The sequence below is a fragment of the Diabrotica undecimpunctata genome, chromosome 6, assembly GCF_040954645.1.
Source record: "Diabrotica undecimpunctata isolate CICGRU chromosome 6, icDiaUnde3, whole genome shotgun sequence".
NCBI lineage: Eukaryota > Metazoa > Arthropoda > Insecta > Coleoptera > Chrysomelidae > Diabrotica > Diabrotica undecimpunctata.
In genome coordinates this window covers 117,779,354-117,801,805 of record NC_092808.1, presented here as the reverse complement: position 1 = coordinate 117,801,805, position 22,452 = coordinate 117,779,354, and the positions used below count along the sequence as shown (strand labels likewise).

The window sequence follows — 22,452 nt, the reverse complement described above, 5'->3', positions numbered from 1 at the left end:
AAAAACCAGATATCGTAAAACATATTCAAATAGGACGTCTGAAGTGGATAGGGCATGTAATGAGGAACAAAATGACCCAGCTAGAAAAACGCTCCTTGATAAACCTATTGGTCAGATAAGAAGAGGAAGACCCAGAACAAGGTCCCTTGAAAACATCGATGAAGACATGAGAAATATGGGAATACGTGCTTAATACAACGAGATAGGGACGACTGGAGAGAAATTATTGAGGAGGCTAGGACTTACGCAGGGTTGTAAAGTCAGAATGATGATGATAATGTAATTACACGATACCTTTAAAATCCCTTTAGTAAAATAAATAGTAGACCTTTTTCAAAAGCGTTTGTGGAAGTAACCATTTGCTATTTTATTGTGAATCGTGCTAAAGAATATTGGTAAGGAAATACAGGCACAAATATTAAATTGCTTTAAGTAATATAACGTTTCTGCACTTTCGTTAAATCTATTAGCAATTTTGCATTCCGTGCTTAATTTTTTGTAAATTTTAAAACGTTATAAATTACTTCTTGCGTTTGATGATTCAGAACTTGTCGTTTTCGCATATTTTCCATTTTTATATCACAACATTGCGTAAAAGCAGACAGCAAATTATATGAAACTGCTCTGTGAATTCAGAGAGAATGAAGTTTTCCCCACTTTTTCGAATTTTGTCACTGTGCACCCAGAACTCGCGTCTCTTCACTAATTTGGGCTAGTGTAATATGGTCTTACTTAGGTCTTTTGTAACAGATGTTAATAACATACAGCTCAGCTAGATATTCATGTAAGTTTTCCACCATTTTTCTCTTTTTCTGTGTGTCAATTTTACTTGTAGTTTGGAAATGATGCTGTGTATGAATTCATATACGAAACGTCTTCCATTAAATGGATGAAAAAATAATTTCCTTGTTTTTCTTCTGAACTTCAGTTGACCAATAATCTTCATATAAGTAGAGGTAGTGGATTATCTAAACGGCTATGACTCATACATGCGCAAAGTACAAATTTACGTTTCGACCGTCGTACTCCTTTTATATGTGGATTAAATTTATTAGCCATAGGTCGGTTTCTAATCGCCATTTCTCGCGGTACAAGCCATCTTGCACTACTAGACCTATGCTGGTTTTAGGTCTTCTCATACCTTCATTCTCGAGGTACGCATCTAAATATTCTCTCCATCTATTTTTAGCCATCCTTAAAAATTGGCCAAACATTTTGAATTCTTTGTAAGTTGTCCCCTACGGTGCAGTAGAGCTTCTATTTCGATAACATGACAGCACTAATTCAAGTAGTGCTGAAGTTCTTATAACTAGTTTAACTACTCTAGATACTTGTTTACACTACCAGATTGCATTCAGACATCGCTTCATTACCTGTTGTTCCTCGGCTACTAGCATTGCATGACTGATGCGGATAACTAAAAAAATATATCGAAATAACTTTAACGAAAATAATTTAACTTTATTCTTAAACAAAATTTTAACAGAAGTACAAACATTTAAAGATTAAAATTAATTGAAAAGCTGAATGAAACATAGTGGTATTTTTACAGATTTCTATTGTATTATATTACGCATTTAATAAAAATTATGTTAAGCCACAGAAAAATTAGTTCTACGATATTGCAATACATATCACCCAGTTTTGTTTTTTTTTTCCATAATGTGGCACGCTACAACAAAATGGTGTCGACTTTACGGAAAATTAAACTTTAAATTTACATTTAATTAATGACAGTCAGATAAACAAAATATTTCGTATATAGTTATGGAAAAACATATTTCTTGTAGCTTGTCAGGTTATTGCTATATATATTTTTTGAATTTTCACAAATTCTATATTGTACGGTCGTTTTTTGTTATATTTTAGGATAACACGCAAGAACGGATACCTTGGGTTTCTCCCGGCAAGTAAGTATATCCAGAGGAGCAAAAACTGACAAAATGTAGACGAAAAAATGTGGAAAACTATGATATAATTAATTTATATTTAAATGGGAATAAGCCACAATTAAAGGTTAAAATACGTTTATTGACGTGTCAATTTCCACTTCGGAAATCGTTCTCGATTTCGAGAACGATTTCCGAAGTGGAAATTGAAACGTCAAAAAACGTATTTTAACCTTTAATTGTGGCTTATTCCCATTTAAATATAAATTAATTTAAAATGCCACAAGAAAATAGCTTCAGAACAATATGATCGAATTAAAGAAAAAGACATATTTTGGAACATCAATATAAATCGAAAAAGAAAATTAAGAATATTTCTAGTTCATGTGAATTGGATTGCTGTAAAAATAAAATTGCATGTTTTTTTTCGGAAGCCGTAGGCTTATTCCAAGGTAATGAAAATGTAATATAACGTATGTACGTAATGTAATATAATAACGGACTAGCTCTTAACATAAAGAAAACCAAATTTATGACAATTAGTAAAAAACCAATACTAAACGCTCATCTTACAATCAACCAACAGAATATCGAAAGAGTCGAGCAATATACATATCTAGGCACCAATTTAAATAGCCAATGGGACCACTCAACAGAAATTAAACAGCGAATAATAAAAGCAAAAGCAGCATTCGTTAGAATGAGAACCATTTTCAACAGTCGAGACATATCATTAAAAACAAAATGCCGTCTATTGAAGTGCTACATATTCACAGTTCTGCACTACGGAATGGAAGCATGGACACTGACTGTTGCATCTATGAATCGGCTCGAAGCTTTCGAAATGTGGTGTTATAGGCGCATCTTACGTATATCCTGGGTTGACAGAGTTACTAATGTGGAGGTCCTGCGTAGAATAGGGAAAGAATGTGAAATTCTCATGACCGTCAAAACTAAAAAGTTGGAATATCTAGGACATGTAATGAGAAATCAAGAACGTTACGGCCTTCTCCAGCTGATTCTCCAAGGGAAAGTAAATGGTAAGAGAGGACCGGGAAGAAGACGCATTTCCTGGCTTCAAAATTTACGAAAGTGGTATAACACGACTACCACTGAACTGTTCCGCGCTGCAATAAATAAAGTAAAGATAGCCGTGATGATCGCCAACATCCGGAACGGATAGGCACTTTAAGAAGAAGAAGAATGAAAATGTATAAGAATTATAAGAGAAAAAAACATGAATTCATGGTCTTCAAAAATCTCGTGGAAGAAATGAAATTATTTTTAAAATGAAGTCATAGGGCGCATGATTCATATTTCTGATTACGTTGTAAACACAAAAATTGTCCCAAAAAACTTTCAGAGGAACAAGTTCAGTCAATAAAAGCTCATTCAATTTGTATCTAAATACCAAAATCATTGAAGTAGAGTCAAGAATATAACGAAGCAGTATGAGTATGACCTGCGACATTAGAATTAAAAGATTTTATATAGATTTTTATATACTCTGGTGAGGCAACACAATATGACACCAGTTAAAGAAAGAACTATTGAAAAATGTTTGATTCTTATATAACGTATGTTCTAAACTACCTCGTTTCGATACTTGCAAGAGTTGCGATGAGATGATCAAAAAAATGCAGCAAAATAATGTATTTTTATATATGTAAATTGGCTTAAAGCTAAAAATGAATGTTTTACAAACAAATTAAAATTAATAAGCCCTTTTGACTTACACCAAATTATGTCCATTAACCACTGGTCCTGCATTTACTGCCAAAAAATATAGCTTTATAACTAGTGGATTTAGACTGAACAAATGACAAAACTCAGATGTATTTATGGACCAAAGATAAGCCTAATCGAATAGCTGATGATGTTAAAATTGAATTGAATTGACCTGTGAAATTAAAAAACGAACAAAATTAGCATAAGCGGCTTTCGACAAAACGATATGTCTGATAATGTACGTTTGTGAACAATGTGTGCCACAGTGTTGACATGATGCAGAAACTTAAAAGCCCAAATTTGTGGAAAAATGAGACTGACTTCGAGCGAGGAGTCATGGAGCGGTTGATGCTGGGATTAACACTAAGAAGGAGTTCCGAACGTAATGATAATAGCCAGAACAGGAACTAAGGGCGCTGTGGAAATGGACGCTGAGTGTACTAAACACACGATGAAGTAACATCCTAGATTTCAGGCACCTAGAGGTAAAGATAGAGAAATACCTATGACAGCGGACAGATGATATAAAAAGGGCTAAAACAAACTGAATTTACAGGACACATGATCGGGAGCACCAGAGCAAACTAAGGGACACCTATGTTCAGCAGTAGACACTATAGGCTCTGTATTGATTACGATATCTGCCAATGGCAACGATAAAGACGTACATGTTTTAAAAAATGATAGACCTGGAAGGTTTGCCAAAAGTTAACAAAATATACGAGCATCTAAAAATTGGGTCAAATAAAATATTACATTTACCGACTTCCTTACTTTAGATCCCGACAGTCTAGGAGTCATTTTACAATCACCTAAACGAAGCTTCTATATGGATATAAATGAAGAGCTGGAAATTTTTGTTTTTTTTAATTAGTTTTATAATTAGTATAGAATTAGCAAGAACATGTTATGCCACATGTATGCCAAATATACCTCATTCTTTTCATAAAACTGTGTTTTTTCCAAAATAATAAATTATAATCCTATATAAAGGTTGACATAATCAAATACCAAAAGATCTTTACATTAAAACTAACAGTCTGCAGAATAAAAAAAAACTTGCAATATGTTGCATTAAGGTCTTCATTTGTAAAAACGTAGATAGTATTTAATAGCCATATTTATCATTTAGATTTGTTCTTCCGTCTCCACTTTGACCGCTTGGTGGTACCCACATGCTATAATTTTCTCTAGAAGCGTCATCCTCATAACCTTTTTGTTTTTCTTGCTCCTGCTTTCCATGTCTTTGGTGAATTCTTCTTTGATTCCTTTTCTTTTTTCTTTGATCAGTAGAACTTTCTACTTCAGTATTTTCATTAAGTGAATCAGGTTCTTCGTCTTTTAGGTTTTCGTCAGAAACATCGATATTTACTGTTTTTTCAGAGGATTCAGAGATGGAAGGATTACAAGAAACAGGTTCAATGTTCGATGGATTTTCCTTTTTATCTTTCAATTTATGCCTCCACTCCGTTAGCGCAGCTTTGGCAAAATTAAGTATGTCAACTTTCAACTCTGTTACTTCGTCGACAATGCTACATATTTTTTCAGTCATATTATCCAGCTCATCTACATTCTTTGACATTCTATCAAGTTCAATTTCTGCTATACATAATCTACCCTCACTATCAGACTTGTTGTTGGAAACTGATATTAATTTATCAACCTTGTTCTTTTCGGCCAAACAAATATCCCGATCCGGACTTCGTTGACTTTCGCTAGCAGCGACCTTATTCATACTCTTTCTGATAGTATCAACATATTTTTGATGACCTAAAACACAAAAATAAAGATATATTACAAAATAAGTTTATGGCGTTTACGAAGAATTGATTTGTATAAAAGTAAAATAAGGATACATTATCAAGACCATTACTAAAGTCATACTAGACTCCATAAATAAGAAAACATACTGTCGGGTGTATAGAGGCACAAAACTTAGTATATAGTATGGTATACTATGTAGTATAGTACACCAGTTCTTGGTTGTAAACAGTAACAATTTATTATACCGTATATTCAGCAATCTATTAGTTATAAACATTTTAATAATAAACGTCTTTGGGGTTCGAAATGTAAATTGACTTTGGAGACGTCACTTAGGACTGAGTTAATTGGTTGTGTTTTCTCCTTTGAGAGCATCTTTTGAAGTCTAGCACAAGCATTAGTGTTTTCAATTTCCTCACAGTTCTTCCTCCATGCGTCTCCCTTGGCTTCTCTTATAGATGTATAGTATTCCGTCCATGTGGTTCTGCATTCTCTCCACTTTCCGGCTTCTTTGGCTTTGTTGAATAGCTTCCTCGTCCTTTTCCTCAACACAGACAGTTCTTTATTCCAACATGGCGTATCCTTGGTGGAACTCTTCTCCGTTAGAGGGCAGGTTTCTTGGAATGCTGAAATCACAGTGTCATGTAGATCATTCGCTGCCATTTCTAGATCCGTGGGGTCATTTATCGTTCTCTTCATCCTCGACAGATGCTGGTCTAGAACTTCTTTATAAGTCTCCCAGTTAGGTGGGTTCCGATAAGTGACTTTGACTGCTTTCCCTTTTAAGGTGTATCTAATCTGTCTATGATCTGAGCAGCTCTCCTCCTTAGACACATGTCATACTGATATAAAATTGCTCAGAAAATTTGAGGCTATTGTAATATCTATTACTTCCTTTCTACTTTTTGTTATGAAAGACGGTTCTTTGTCTACATTTAATATGTCCAAATTATTTGTCATAATAAATTACATTAATAATTCACCCCTTTTGTTGATGTTCGTGTTCCCCCAGGTCCTGTGGTGTGCATTGGCGTCGCAGCCGATAAGCAGCTGCATCCTTGTTTTCCTGCAGTATCTCACCAACTCCTCCACTTCATTGGTCGGTGTCGTTGCTGGATCATCCGAAGGAAGATAGGCCGAGCCCAGAATAATCTCTCTCGGTCCTCTTCCTTCACCGATCTTGACTCTTACTGTCGTCAGATCTCTGGAACAAAACTTAATTGGCGGCAGTATCTAGCAGTCTTCTGGCAATCACACAGGTTCAGGGAACTTCAGTAGATCTACTGTAGATCAATTCTTCATTTAAACCTAAACCTCTGACCTACCTTTGGTTTACCCAACTCTCTTATACTAGGGCAATAGCAAATGTCCTCTCAAACGCTACTAGTACTGCTGTGGCTGTCTTGGAGTGTTGGAGGTTAATCGAAACTACTCTTATGCCTATCTTTCTTGGCTTACAAATCTCTGAAGGTTACCCTAATAAGTCCATAATAAGCTTTGTAGTTCTTTTCCTTCAGATTGGAGGGAAGGAAGGATTGCAGGATTCTTCATCTATAGGAAAGGCCAGGAGCTGGCCCCCTTGTCTATTTTCCTGCTTAACAGGGACCAGTTCTGTGTCCTCAGCATCGGATTCAGATGTTAAAGGGGCGTCCTAATCATCTGTGTATCTATGGATTTTGGCTCAGGGAAGAAGCTCAGGAATCTGATTCTAACGGGGAGGTCATTAAATTCAACCACTGTCAAACCCCTCCCAGAGAGTGGCCAGCACTTCAAACGTCTTCGTATTTGTCATTACGCTCATCTGCCTAAGCATTCTCATTCCAGCAACATGCATAAACTAACGTCCAAAACTGACTAAAACTTGAATATGCTATGAAAAGAGAAGGAAGGAAAATAAGAAGTAAATTTTTTGAAGAACCATATTTTTATCTGAAATTCCCACATGTTATTGTGTTACTAAAGATTATGTAATAATACTCATTCTTGATAGAAAAAAAAACTATTATACTAAAAGGAATAAATGTATAACGAACAAGAGAATGAGAAAATATTTATCATAGACTGCAGTATGATATCTATGCTGCAACAAGGTAAGACGAAGGAATTCAAATTTTACAAAATGTAGTAGTAATTGAAATTCATGGCTTAGTTATAACTATTTACTTACTAGCAGAAAGAGGTGTAATCCTTTGTACAATTCGATTAAACAAATCGAAGTATATTTTTAAATCTGCTGAGTTCGTAACATCTAAAGAAGAATCCACCTGTGAAACTGTGGGAGAAGGAGGGCGTACACTTTTTGACTCTTGAATATTCTGGTTGTGTTGTTCTTTAGTTTCGACTATCCTTATATTATTTACGTCAGTAGTATCGTTTGTTGTATCTTGTGATAGGCACGTCGAAGACTCACCACCGAGTACTTGGTTCTTCTCTTGACTACTTTTAATAGGATCTAAAACATCATGATAAAAATATGTACAATCATCATTTTTTTTTCAACGTAAAGTAATAAAAAATTTACTTCCGGACAAAATTTGAAACGTTTATTTTAATTTTCATGGCACAATACCATATTTATCCGTAGTCAATATGAAGAATTGTTTGTTTGGACTTATTACACATAATTACACGCCAATTAGCGCAAAATTGTCTGAACGGCAACATTGTAAAAGTCAGAATAAATTGTTCCTTTAAGTTGACAAACACGCTTTTCATTCTGTCAAAGTTTTAATTAATTTATTCAAGTTTATTCAACAAGAAGTTCATAACCAGCGCAAATATACAGTCCAACCTTCATGGTTTCTTCATCCTTTCATTGTTATTGGCAATTTCTTTATTAAACAAACTAAAAACAACTTCTTCATAAATTGCGTTAGGCTTTAAAAACTTCTGCTAAAACTTCTTCATACTTTGGTTTGTTCCGAAATGGAGATTTTTTAAATAAAATTCTACGCTATCGGATTTAGAACCACTCAAAATTATCTTTGGATATAATTGAAAATGCTGATTTAAAATTTCAGGACAACTTTCTAATGTGGAACATTTCCCCCAAACCCTAGGAAAAAGGGCAAATTCACAGAATTCAAGCATAGGAGAAAAAACATTTTTTCAGAAGTTTGGGAGAGATATTACCAAAACCACTCAACGTAGTAAGTTACGAAGCTTGAACAACAAAAGAATTTATTAACTCTCATGATTTATCTAAATACAATTTCAGACCATAAATAAATATAGACTTGAATACTAATTGTTCCAAAAGCGCATGATTTTAAAGTTTAAAGCCGATATATTATGTCAGCACGTTTATCAGTAGGGCGAGGAGAAACTGTTTTCGTCCGTCTTTAAAATATTAAATACCTTGGCTCAGTTTGAGTTGTACACACTTGTGTTGCAAAATTAGTCAACTACATGTAAAAAGTTTATAATTTGACTAAGTGTTGATTAAAATAATTGTACCTTAACTCCATTTAATTTATATAAGAGTGAGTTAGGAAAATTGTCACCTAAGTGTATAATTTAGAATAGATCACTGGGGTCTATTTGTTTGGTGTTTACACCGCTAAATTGTAAAAGTGCTAAAGGGATTACTGATTTGTGTAGTAGGCTAGTGAGCCGTGGCGCAAAGTTCCAAGACCACAGCAGATTTGCTTCGAGTTCGAGGAATAGTCAATGATCACCAGCCATCGTGGTGTGCAAAAGGACTGGTAGATATAACAAAACTTTTTAATAAACATTTTAAAAGTGTTTTACATCCATAGACTCTCAATTTATCTGATAATCAATAGACTTTTAATTTATCTAAGTTAGTAATATTCTTAAATTTAGTAGGTAGGTTCTCTTTTTTAGTTTAATAGTTTTAATTTTGTATGTTTGTTATTTTGGGATAATTAAACCTGTACTTAAACAACTCATCTATTATTTTAATCTTACTTAAAGGATTAGATAAACTTTTTACCGCCTCTTTATGGGGTGTGATACTGAACAAAAGCGTTGGTGAATAATTACAGTCCACAAAGGTCATTGGGACCATTCTATTTATCAACAAATTGGGCATTTAACCCGTTTTGACCACTAATGTTTTAGACAGAAGCTACCTACATTAATTTATATATTTTTTACTGTTCCTAATTATTTAATTCTGATATTAAAAAATCGGTTTCAACAATATTTACAAATTTTTATAAAACATTTTTATTTAAACATTTTATCACCAAAGAAACGTATGTTATACAAATGATACATTGATACCAACGCAGTTCTGAAATAGTTTATTCGCGTTCTCAAACGAATATAGGTGGCAGCACTTGTTTTGAAAGATGGCGGATGAAATACGGATATCGTTTGTTGGCATTGTAAATTTGATAGGGGATTTTAAAAGACCCCTAGTTGAAGGGCAAGCAATTTTAGACTCCAACATATTATTATTTGTGCAATATTATCATATAGTGCACAAGTATTGTGCCTTCAAACGAGCAATTTGAGAGGAGTACCCCACCAAATACAAGTAAAAATTGAAGTGATTGATAATATTAAAAATGTTGCTAGAGTAATTCTATTGAAATGTGTTTAGCTACGCTAAACCAAACTGGAGAAGCGTGGACAAACCTGAGGCGACTGAAACTAACTAGAACCACTGGTTATCATTTATTTACATATAGTAAAAATAAAAACCCAATACACAATATGCGACTTGGACATACAAATAGATAGATGGTTTATTGGTAAGGAATGAATACAAAATTATTTTTTATAAGTCAAAGATAAAAAAATATATGTCAATATAGTAAATATACACATAAATATAAATATAAAACATAGACACAGTGTTTTAACTTATACTGTTGACAATTACAACAAATTAAAATTGGAAGTAAAATACTTCTCATATGTAAAAAAGGCATTCACTATAAGGTAACTCTTAATTTTTGCCTTAAACTGATGAAAATTAAGAGCTTTTATTCTAGCTGGCACTAAGTTGTAGAATTTTATGGCTAAATACCTTGAACCATTTCTGGATCTCTCAAGTCGGCCAAATTCTGGTATAAGATTATTTTTAAATCTGGTGGGATAATTGTGAAAATCTACATACGCATTGTATTGGCTAAGATTTTGTTTAATGTGCAACAGACCCTGCATAATGTATACACAAGGTAAAGTTAAAATTTTAAAAGCTCTAAAGGAGTTTCTACAGTCTGCTCTAACAGAGCCCAGAGAAAATACGAACACACTTTCTTTGTTGTACGAACACTTTATCAATATAACAAGAGTGGCCCCAGGAGAGAAAAGCGTATGTCAGATGGGAATGGAAATTACTATGATAAGCTGTTAAAATAGTTTCCCTGGAAGTTACTTGTACTTGTACTGTTAAAAAAATAATTACTTACCGTCATTTTCATCTTCTTCATCATCCAGATCATTATTTGAAATTTGTTGGTATTTCGGCTTTTGTTCAAATTTAATCTGAATCTTTTTCCGTTTACCGAAGAGCGGCAACGCTGCAGATCCTTTGTTAGTACTAGAACTAGGTTCTTTGGTTACCAACGGAGGTAAATTGGCTGGTTTTACTAGATTTACTAATTGTAACACCTTAGAATGTTCACTTCTTAGTGTTATTAAATCTGTTTTAAGTCTAGCTATCGATCTTTTATCGGGTTTAGAATCCTTCAGTCCCTTCATATAATTATCCAAAGAATCTTCATCGTTGTCTTGGTTCTCTTCCGTTTCCATTTTTAACTGAAGGGAAGATATTTGTTTTTCTGTGTCGGCTATTGAAGCCACTATTGATTTTTCCTTTTCTACCTACAAATTTATAAACCATTATAAAAAACGTTTAACAAAAACGTAAAATTCTCCATTTTCTTAATCTTATTAATTATTCTTAATTCTTAATACAAAAAATAACGTTTAGAAAACATGTTTTAACTTTCGCAATGGCGAACGTAAAAAGACCTACGTATCATTAAAAATCTTTATTAGTATCAACGTGCAAACATCAGGATTGACCGGATAATTCTGAAGGGGTGCAAATACTAGGAGGGGTAAGACAGGGCTGCATTTTGTACCCACTAATATTTAACATCTATTCTAAGTTCGTTTTCAATTAAGCCTTGAATAATGTGTTCAATGTGGTACCAATATTAATTGCATCAATATTGATAAGTTACGAAGAACTTCAACCTCTAATTGATATGATTCACAGCCTATGATGAGTATGGAGCACAGGAAAAACGTGATGGTTATCAGTAAAACACCAATACAACCAGAAGAAGCGTTAACAGCTTATGATGAACAATTTGAAAGAGCCAATAGTATCACTTACCTTGATTATAACGTATATAAAAACTGGGACATAACCAAATAAATGTAGGGAAGGCCAGAGCTGTATTTTTTAAGATGAAAAACAGCATCACTTTGGAGACTGAAAATTAGCTTAGTAAGATTTGATGTATTTTTTACTCTTTATATGGTGTCGAAGGTTGGAAATTGACGAGTATAGTTCTCAGAACACTGAAAGTCTTTGAAATCTGGGTGTATCGGAGAATCCTACCAATAAGTTCGGTAGATAGAGTATATATATATATATATATATATATATATATATATATATATATATATATATATATATATAGTAAACTCTTAAATATTGGGGAAATCTGCAAGAAATACTCTAATGTGTATCAATTGTTTCGCCGAACGTTTTCGCCAAAGAGAATTAATTTGGCTTCTTCAGGGCTGAAAGAGAATAAATTATAATTAGCTACCATATATTATCTATTAAAACATTATTGATCTTACCGTAACTTAGAATTGTAGAGTTAGAATATTAAAAAACTTTGCTAGTAACATAGTGGTGTTTTTTGTTACTATGTGCAAAAAAAGTTTTTTATAAGAATTGAAATGTATGGTAGCTTCGAACTTGACACGTAAAGGCTTACCCAAGGTTAATCGAAAAACCCAATGCAACTACATTTAAAAGGAGGTAATTCTTTGAAATGTCGGCAATAACTAAATTTTTGATTTTAAATAGTTAAAAGTGAGGTTCTGTTTAAGCCAGAACGCAAGCGCTGACAACTTCATTATAATTGGTATGAATCTTTATGTCGTTAAGGTTCATTGGTAAAAAACGAATGAATTTAAATCCCAGTAAAGGGATTATATATATATATATATATATATATATATATATATATATATATATATATATATATATATATATATATATATATATATATATACACAAGCGAGAGGATACTACAGCCTCTGCCGCTTCTCGCATTTCGACCGACATCGTTTTCTGTTCATCCATTCGTCTTGTTTGATGGTTCTATCTCTCATTATGTGCCGTACATTTTCTTTCTAGGTAACTGAAGGCCTTCCCCTTCTTCTCCTTTGTTGTGATATGTAATTTAAAGCTTTCTTTTTCCATCTACCTTCATTAATTCGCTTCAAGTGACCATACCACACTAGTTGTCTCGTTTCAATTCTGTCTACACTGGAATATACAGTATTTGTCATCCTTATCTTCATTACTGATATGATCTTTTTTAAATACACCACACGCTCTCCTTAGAAAATCCATTTCTACTACTTCTATTCTTTTGTTATCTTTTTTCGTGATATCCCAAACTTCCGCCCTATAAGTCATAATAGGCTCTACCAAGGTTCGATAGATTGTCAATTTCGTTTCTTGTCTAATATCTTTAGACCATAGTAGAGAGTTTAGAATGTCTCTTTTGGTTGTGATTTCTTTAGATATTATAGATCAGAGATATTTATTGTGTTTATTTATTTAACGTGTTTTTTTAATAACATCTACAGAATATAATACGAAAAGTTTAAAATACCGTTAAGACGTGTGAGTATAAATAAATTACAAATCTTACTAAGAATTTATACCAATGTAGCAAAGTATAGTCATGAAAGAACCATTGCAGGCTGTACTCTATCACAAACAATATCAATACGCGGTATATTGGTGACCAGAGAATATCTACGAGTAGAGATAATCTCCGAATTTTGATGATAGCGCGCAGAGAGCCCATATTCAGTTCTTAAAGTAATGTTAAAGATTATTTTTTATTGGAAGAAGGTCTACATGTGTTTTAACGTTTCGATTTCCAGTTAGGAAATTGTTTTCAAAAAATTCTGAGATTAAAATTATGAATGATATTAACCTGTAAATGTTTTATGTGAGACGATGAATTATATTTAGTAATTATATTCACCGGTTCTCATTATTCGCTTAACCATTGCCAGAAGTCACAAAAAATTCAAGTGATGAAGTTTGTGCAGCCATTTATAAACAAACAACCAACGAAAAACACTTTTTTGTGGAGTCAAAAAGTTTACAAACTTATGCAGAATAAATCAATGTTGCTTACCAAACTTTCGTACGTTTCTACTTTTTGAGGTGCTTTAGAGTTCATTCTCTTCTCACGTTTTTTCTCGATGGTTCCAGTTCTATCCAAGTATGTGTCTTCATCACTGTCGTAATAATCGTTATCTTCCCAGTTTTTGGCTTTCCTTTTCCGAGATTCTAAAAAAACAAAATATGCTAATGCTAGACTAGTAAAAAATATGTTAAAACGAAAGCAACTATGAAAACATTGTACTCTACCTAGTGATCTAGATTTCGATAAATTAATTTTAGAATACCGGTACAGTAATGGTTCTAAGGCACTGTTGCTCAGTCAGGGTACATTATGGACGGGGTAGTTGTTAAAGGTGAGGAAGAAAAGATACTAACTAACAAAGTAAGGAAATTAAGGGAGAGAATAACTCTTTAAAAAAGAAAGGGCACCACTGTTTTTAAATGTTTGAATAAAAAAACAAAAATGGTATATACACAAATCACAGGGAAAAAATGCAAATATCATTCAAATAAATAAAAAAACGGTAAAATCCACTATATCAACTATATTCAAAAATAAAAAAATCATAAATATCACAAAATCTATCTATGTAAAAGGCTAGGACGAGAAGTCACACTGTTTGTCCGGTAGGGTAACTACGCCACCTAGGAAATAAATCTAAACTACCAAAATCTGAGATTTTAATCATATTTTGTTCTTGAAACGATACGGTTGATGAAGGATAAGGTTGATGAAGAATAAGGTTGATACGAATGATCAAATATCCTTACTCGAAAATTTTAATAATTCATCAGTAAAATTAATTTTTTTCGCAAAATTGTTAAAAATATATGTTACTGTAATTATAAGGAAAGATTTACTCACTTCCCAATAATACTCCATACTACTGACATACTATATAGAGCATATCGATTTTTTTGTACCATATTGTTATTTAAACTACGTAAAATTGACAGTGAATCCGTCTCTCTCTCTCTCTCTCTCTCTCTCTCTCTCTCTCTCTCTCTCTCTCTCTCTTGCTCTCGTTTTTCTCTCTCTCTCTTCAATCCTCCCGGAGGGAGTGTAATGGTTTTCATGATGCCGTGTATTGTCCGTCTCCAAAGATCTCTGTCTCTGGTCATTTCTTTGAACTCATGCATAAGTAATTTGCATATTCCTGTAATTTGATTGATCATCTACCTTTCCTTGGAGTCCAAGACTTTCCAAGTCTTTCCATGTTTTCTGTGTCTGCTCTCATAACATGTCCAAAGTATTTTAATTGTTGGAGATATACTTTGCTGGATAGCCGTTTGTTGACTTTTGGCTCATTTAAAATTGAAATATTTGTCTTGTGGTCGGATCCACAGAATTCTTCTCCAACAAAACATTTCGCTGGCGTCTATATTTCTTCTTTCGTTCGCTTGTCGTAGGGTCAAAGATTCAGATCCGTATGTAAATATTGAGAATATTAAGCAGTTGATCAACCTCATTTTTAGAGTTCGTGAAATTTGAGATTCCTTCCATATTTTGGCCATCTTTCCTACGGTGAGTTTTGCTACATGGCAAAAATGGAGTTGATCAGGCTAAAATCTCCTATTGGGCAATATAAACATTTCTCCCAATCATCTAATGACTCATGAAATATTTCCTAATAGAATGTCAAAAATATACCCAATAACAGTATTCCCTGTGACTTAAGAACGTTATTAGGTGAACGATTCATGAACGAATGTCAAAATAACCCATATGGTTAATGCGACTAGTTTTTGTTTAATCAATGCATATAAATATTTACCATGTGTCGCTTGTCTGAGTACTCCAAATCTGTCTAAGATTCTACATGCTTCCAAAGCACATTGAATAACAGCTTCTTTTTTCTTGCCTTTATGGAGAACTTCAGCAACTATAGGTCGGCCCATTTCGTCATCCACAGGTAATTCCACCTTACATACGAACTGACCCATTCCTAGAAATGAAAAACATGTTAAAAAAATACTCCATAAGCATATAGACAATTTCTAGAATTGATTATTAGGACATGGGGAATTCACTTCTGAAGTCGTAAGAAGTCAAAGAATTTAAGTAGTTTGCCCGTAAAAGATGGAAACAATTTTATCAGAGTTCTGATAAATACAAGCGTTTAGGTACACAGTTAAATAGTCTAATAAATAAATAATTTAGCAGCTAAACAAAAGTGGAATTAAGTGTTTAAAGTAGTGTCGACTGGACTCATATGGCGTTAAAGAGCAAAATTTCTCATAAGGTTTTTAACTTAATTTATAAACTGTGAAAACAGATTAAAACAATATTGAATATTTTTTAATGTTGAATGAAGGAATATAGCTGGTTTTATTTCCAATTCACATCATATGTATTTAGTGCAGTGCAGTGCTTTTTTGTATAGGGTATGTCCCTTTTTTTGTTTCTGAATAACCTTTGTTTTTTTATGTACAACATAAAACTTGTATGTAGAAGAAGCGTAAATTTTCTCATCACCGCATATCCTGACATGATAATGGCTAAAGTAAATCTTAATTTTTTTTTTAATAGTTTTTTTTTATGAGAAAATCCTTGATACAAAATATTTTTACTAGTTTTACCAGGGCATTGATATAAATTACTAATTAAGAACAACTACAGATGTAAACACATATTAATTTGAAATGGACATTTGTTTGTAAGATATAACCAATGATGTCCAGTTAAATTCATGTTACAGAGTATATATAAGCTGTTTGCTAAAAAATTTGCACTGTTTATTTTCTATCATAATCTTCCTTTCTTTTGGGAAATAATAAGATAATTCTGACGGGAATGTAGAGCGACCATATAAGGAAAGTGTGTTTGTTTCTCATTATATTAACTATGTATGTCCAACAAAAGTGGCTTTCTTTATTTTTCCCTTTCCTTTTGTACCAAATTCTGACTATATCCATTTCAGTTGGTACGTTTCAATTCTCAATTATTTTTTAACTAAATATCCCCCATGATAGATCAATAGACTCACGTACCAAAGCTAGCTATTGTGTCCTTCAACATCCGAGCGCCGATTTTCAAAGTGAACATACTTGCACCTGGAATGCTTAATTTCTCTTTTAATTCCCAATATCCCTAGGCCAATATAGGTCCAAGTTATGTTACATGTTTTCAAAGGTTAATATTATATTTCAGTGATTAAAATATCGTTTAACACATTATTCGGTAAAAGGGATTGGATATTAATATTATTAATATTAATTTATTTTTTAATACTTTACATTTAAATTAACATAAATATTAAATAAAGTAATATTGAGAATTATCAACCAGTAGTTTAACGCACTGTATTTGTTTAATTTAATTATTTACCTATTATCAAAATTTTTATCCTCTATATAACTCATATTTTCAAGTTTTAATTTATATTTTCCAATAAAATTATGTTAATTTTAAACTACTTGGCTTGGCCTATCAGAATCATTCTACAGAACCATCGAGTGGGTCAGACTTTGTCAGTGTTCACTTTGAAAATCGTGAGCATTGTTGCCAGTTGTCTGCGCAAACAATTACAAGGTCGTAGAACTTGTCAATATCTATTACCTCTAATATATGTTATACGAATAGATAAATTGCAAACCTTGTTCATTACAATCATATTCCAAGTCTAAACCTTCTCGTTCAAAGAACCCTCTAAGCGCCTTTTTCGGATCATCCAAATATAGCTCTTCGTTATTGGTTTGCGCATATGGGTTTTCGGAGAGATCCGTCTCTTCATCTGCATCTTCCCCTAGAACATTTTAAATAATTACTTAGTCTTCAATATTAAAAAACAATTATATAGGTTAAAAATATACATATATTAACATATCAGTTTTTTTTTCAGTTAATTAAAATATTCTATAATAAGACTTGCACAGATAATATCTTCAGTCTAAAACAACTAATCGAAAAAAAATTGGCAACCAATCAAGAGACCCATCTCATGTTTGTTGACCTCCGTAAAGCATACGACAGCGTTCCTGTGACTAAATGGTGGAAATCACTACAAGAAACTAACATTACCTACACTCTGATCAAAGCTTTAAAAAATCTATATGAAAAGTCTACATCACAAGTAAAAATTGGCAACAGCCTATCTAAAAAGTTCATCGTTAACAAGGGTCTGCGCCAAGGATGCTGTATTTCACCAATGTTGTTCAAGATATATGTTGCAAAAGCACTAAATCAGTAGAAACGTAAATGTCAAGGTATGGGTATAGACCTCGGAGAGGTTTGTTTATATACCTTGCAATTTGCTGATGACCAAGTCATCATAGCTAATGATAAAGCCAATCTAGAGTATATGACAATGAAACTAAAGGAGGAGTATGAACAGTGGGGCTTGGAAATTAATGTGGAAAAAAACTAAATACCTACCTATAGAAGTTGAGTTATCCAATATCGAAATGGAGAATAATGAAGAAATTACATCCTGTAGTGAATACACGTACCTGGGAGTAATCTTCGATAGAACGGGAAAAGACGATGAGGAAATAAAGAAAAGAGTAACACAAGCTAGAAGAACAATTGGCTGCCTAAATGGAATACTTTGGAGCTCCGAAATAGGAATAAAGCGAAAATACAATATATATGAAACACTAACTAAAAGCAGCCTACTTTACGGAGCAGAAATTTGGCGAATAACCGAGAACAACGGAAAAAAATTAGAAGCTGTAAAAATGGATGTGTTTAGAAGATCGTTAGGCATATCCCGCAGGGAAAGAGTTCGAAATAAGGAAATAAGACGACGAATTGGAGTAGAAGGTTACTTAACAACAGATATTGAGAGGAAACAGTTAATTTGGTATGGTCATGTTCAAAGAATGGAAGACACAAGATTGCCCAAAAAGATTATGCAGTGGGTACCACCAAACCGTAAAAAACAAGGAAGACCCAAAAAGACATGGAAAGAAGGGGTAACCAAGGCAATGAGTACAAGGGATCTTAGAGATGACCAATGGGACGATAGAAGAACGTGGAAGTTGGGCATCGGACAACGTCGAAAGACGTTCTAAAACCGATATATATATATATATATATATATATATATATATATATATATATATATATATATATATATATATATCAAATATTCTAAACATGACTATAGAAATTTTTGAACTAAATTACAGATGAGTTGAATATAGATTCAAATCAAATGGTACCGATACTCGGTACTGTGGTAAAATTTTAGACACTGGATGAGAGACGCTGAGACACTGGAGAGCAAGATAGAAGGCTTCCCAGTTCGTTAATCAGCAGGGACGTATAACATTAAAAACGAGATAAGTTTAAAATCAAGTATAAGAATCTTCTTCTCCTTCTTTTTATGTAGACGTGACTCCTTTTCGTGGTCTTCCTACTGATGTCTTCCTTTTGGGGAACCGTCTCTTGCCGTCTTTACTATTATATTTGTTGTCATTCTACTACTGTAGATATAATACTCTTATATTTCTTACCCAGTTCTTGATGTTCTCCACCTTGCATCTACGTCGTATATCGGTGCTGCTAGCTCTGTCCCATAGCGTTTTGCCATCAATTTTTTCCCGATCTTTTTATTTCTCCATATTGTTTCATTCATTCAACATGAGGATCTGTTCATCAGTTGTTCTATTATATGACCTTCCAGCTCCAATTTACATATTAGTAAATTTGCTAGTATATTCATGCATTTTGTCTTTTTTGAGGAAATTAACATGTAACATCTAGTCCTCCGTATTTTAGGAGTTTATTCGGTATTCTGTCCTCTCTTGGTAATTTTCTATTTTTTAATTTCCTTAATACTTCCTGTACCTCTTCCTCCTCAATATTTATTTCTTCGTTTGTCGTCACTTCTGGTGTGTATAAGAGTGGAACATAAAATAAGCGCCCTCTCTACGTGCCAGGTAAAACCCACCACACTTTACGAGAGATTTGTGGAATTAGTACGATTATCACAAAATGTGGAGGTTGAGAAAGAGCTAAAAAACTAGCAAATAATAGGAAATCAACATGACCAGACAAAATACCCAGTAATGAAACTACTCGACGCAAAAGAAGTCACGAGGCTAAGACCCCGGAAGCCCTAAAGACGACATCAGAGAGGATGTCGAAAGCTCGGCATAGTGAAAATTGACGCGGTTAAACCGGAAGCCTGGTGGGTTTAATATTAATTTTTTTAATAATATTAATCTTATGCTTTATGTTTATATATAAATATATGGTGGAACTTTTTTATTGAATTGTCAAAACTTGACAGATGGCAATGAGCTAAAAGTGTGCAGTAACTCGAGTTTTTCCAACTTTAACTTTTTACTTAATATAATGATTGGAGTTTTGTAAACTTTGCAGTGGTGAGTGTTGGTATTATTCCATAATAACGTTAGTTTTGAATTTGGTTAATTTCTAATCATGAAACAAGACGATTTTCTGTTGAGCGCATTTCTGTTGAGCAAATCTTTTCTGTTGCTGCTCTATTAATTAGAAATACAAAATATAGTCAAAGTGAACTCTCTCTTAAGAAGTAAGACGCTGTCAGTTTTATTTCTAGTCAATTCAAAGCAAATTATTGGTCAGAAAGCGTACTAGTAGAGCCACTCAAAATTTTTTTCAAGATTACAAAATTATTTTTGACAAGCGAGTAAATAAATCATGTATTCTTCTTATTTGTCCTATGAGCGAGGATAATCTATCGGACTCCAAATAATTCAATAATAATCCAACAATCTGTTTTCTTTACTAAGTTTACGATGATCCTCATTCGACTCAAATTTCTCCCAGTGAGTGACTTTTTCAAGTTTGGAAACAAAAAGAAGTCGCACGGAGCCAAATCTGGGGACTACAGTGGAAAGGGCAGCAGTTCGTAGCCCAATTCGACCAATTGGGCCGTAGCGACGGCGCAGGAGTGAGAAGGTGCATTGTCGTGATGAAAGAGCACTTTTTTCTTCACCAAATGGGACCGTTTTTTAATCGATGTAAATCACCCCTTGTGAATCCCAGAAAACTTTGGCCATCAACTTTCCGGTCGATATGACAGTATTCGGAGTGTACTGTTTCGACTGTTTCTTTATTTCTGGTGTGTACCAGTAGATCCATGTTTCTTGGACGATCACGAAACGATGCAAATACTCCTTTGAATTGCGCTTAAACAGCGTTAAAACTGTCTGAAATAAAACTTTTATGCAGGATATGACATGACCCACGCGGTCTTTTGAGATGCCTACTCTCTTAGTTATATCGCGCACCTTCAATCGGCGGTCTACCAATAAGAGATCATGGATATTTGTCACGTTATCTTCAATGAAACTCATTACGCCAATTATTGACGGGCGCTACCGAAGGAGAACAGTCACCATACACAACATTCAAGCGCTCTTTGATTTCGCTGCGGAATTTCCCTTCCAAAACCAAGAATCGGATCACCGATCGATATTGCTCTTTTTTAAAATTTCTAAAATGCGCAGACACGCCCGCTACCACACGCGGTCAAAACAAACTACGAGTCCGATTCGGCAAAAAAATTTTAACAAAAAGCCGTCGAGGAGAATAACTACATAATAGTACATATCTCTTGAGATAGTGGCGCCATCGAATGGTGAGACCAAATACTTATCTCATCGATAAAGCAGACTTGGAACATCATGCAATTAAACCATTTTACGGGAAGGAAAGTTCTTAAAAGGCAAAAAGAAATACGCAATTAAGTAAAAAACTCTGAACGCAAAGGAAACGTTCAAATTGAATATAAAATATTTACCTAATCCCCAATCTACCCCGCGTTCTTCCTCCTTCTTCTTTTTCTCCTCGGCTTCTTGTTGCAGTCTTATCATTCTCTCCTCTCGCTCCCGAATCTCTTTATCCCTTTTTTCTTTTAATTCAGTAACTGATAGTTCTGACTCTTCTTCTTCGTCATATTCGGGACCTTCCAGTATAAAGGATCGTGTACTATTGCCGAATTTCAGCATGTGTCCAACCTAAAAATATATTGTATACTATTAGTATCGTCTACTAAGGTGCTTTATGGATGAAAAACTAATAATACTTCTTCTAATAGTTCTTTTTACATGAATAAACAAAGTCAGAAGACGCTACAAATTAAACAAAAGAGTATCGATTTGAAATTTATTATCAAAGTTACCAGATTATTCGATCTATTAGCGGCTACAAATTTATTACCCAAGAAGGCATATAACAACCCTGTGCCTATAACGATAGAAAAGAAAAAGCACTTGATGGACTTACTGCCGTACATATCAGCATCACTGTGGGACTTACAAAAATCTACCCACAGATAAAGACTTAGCTGAAGTGCTCCCGGATTCATCAACTGATGACGATTAAAAGTTTGTAGTATCTTTTAGCTAGATTTGTATGCATAGGTATTTAATGTTTAATGTTTTTAGTACTTAAATATACGTTGTACTTAAGTAAGCTTGTATTAACGTAATAAAATTTTCGATTATCCTCTGTGTTATCATTATTATCGTCAAACAAATATCGCTTTAAACATATTTTGTTTCCAAATACCCAGCAAAAAAATGTTTGCCATTTAGGAAAAGTACATGTAAAAAAATTCAAATAGATTATCATTCTAAACAACTGTAAAAAAATCATTTTTTTGTAAAATTTTAAATAGTGGTTTTCTCGTTTTCAAGTTTTATGACTTGTCCCCCTTTTCACGCGCAACAGCGAATTGCTTCAATGAGTTATTTCCATATTTTTTC

The 22,452-nt window shown here is 33.5% G+C and overlaps 1 protein-coding gene across 1 annotated transcript in view; it reads right to left on the bottom strand.

Annotated features, from left to right (window-relative positions):
• Nucleotides 1-2,153: 2,153 nt before the first annotated feature.
• The window catches only part of LOC140443782 (uncharacterized protein ZK632.2), a 40,723-nt gene continuing 20,424 nt past the window's right edge, over nt 2,154-22,452 (bottom strand). The window contains exons 4-10 of the mRNA XM_072535225.1: nt 21,486-21,702; nt 17,349-17,498; nt 15,528-15,698; nt 13,763-13,917; nt 10,766-11,180; nt 7,549-7,833; nt 2,154-5,387 (exon numbers count right to left, since the gene is read on the bottom strand). Coding sequence (XP_072391326.1) covers nt 4,726-5,387; nt 7,549-7,833; nt 10,766-11,180; nt 13,763-13,917; nt 15,528-15,698; nt 17,349-17,498; nt 21,486-21,702 — 2,055 coding nt within the window. The 3' untranslated portion in view covers nt 2,154-4,725. The remainder of the gene's footprint in view (nt 5,388-7,548; nt 7,834-10,765; nt 11,181-13,762; nt 13,918-15,527; nt 15,699-17,348; nt 17,499-21,485; nt 21,703-22,452) is intronic.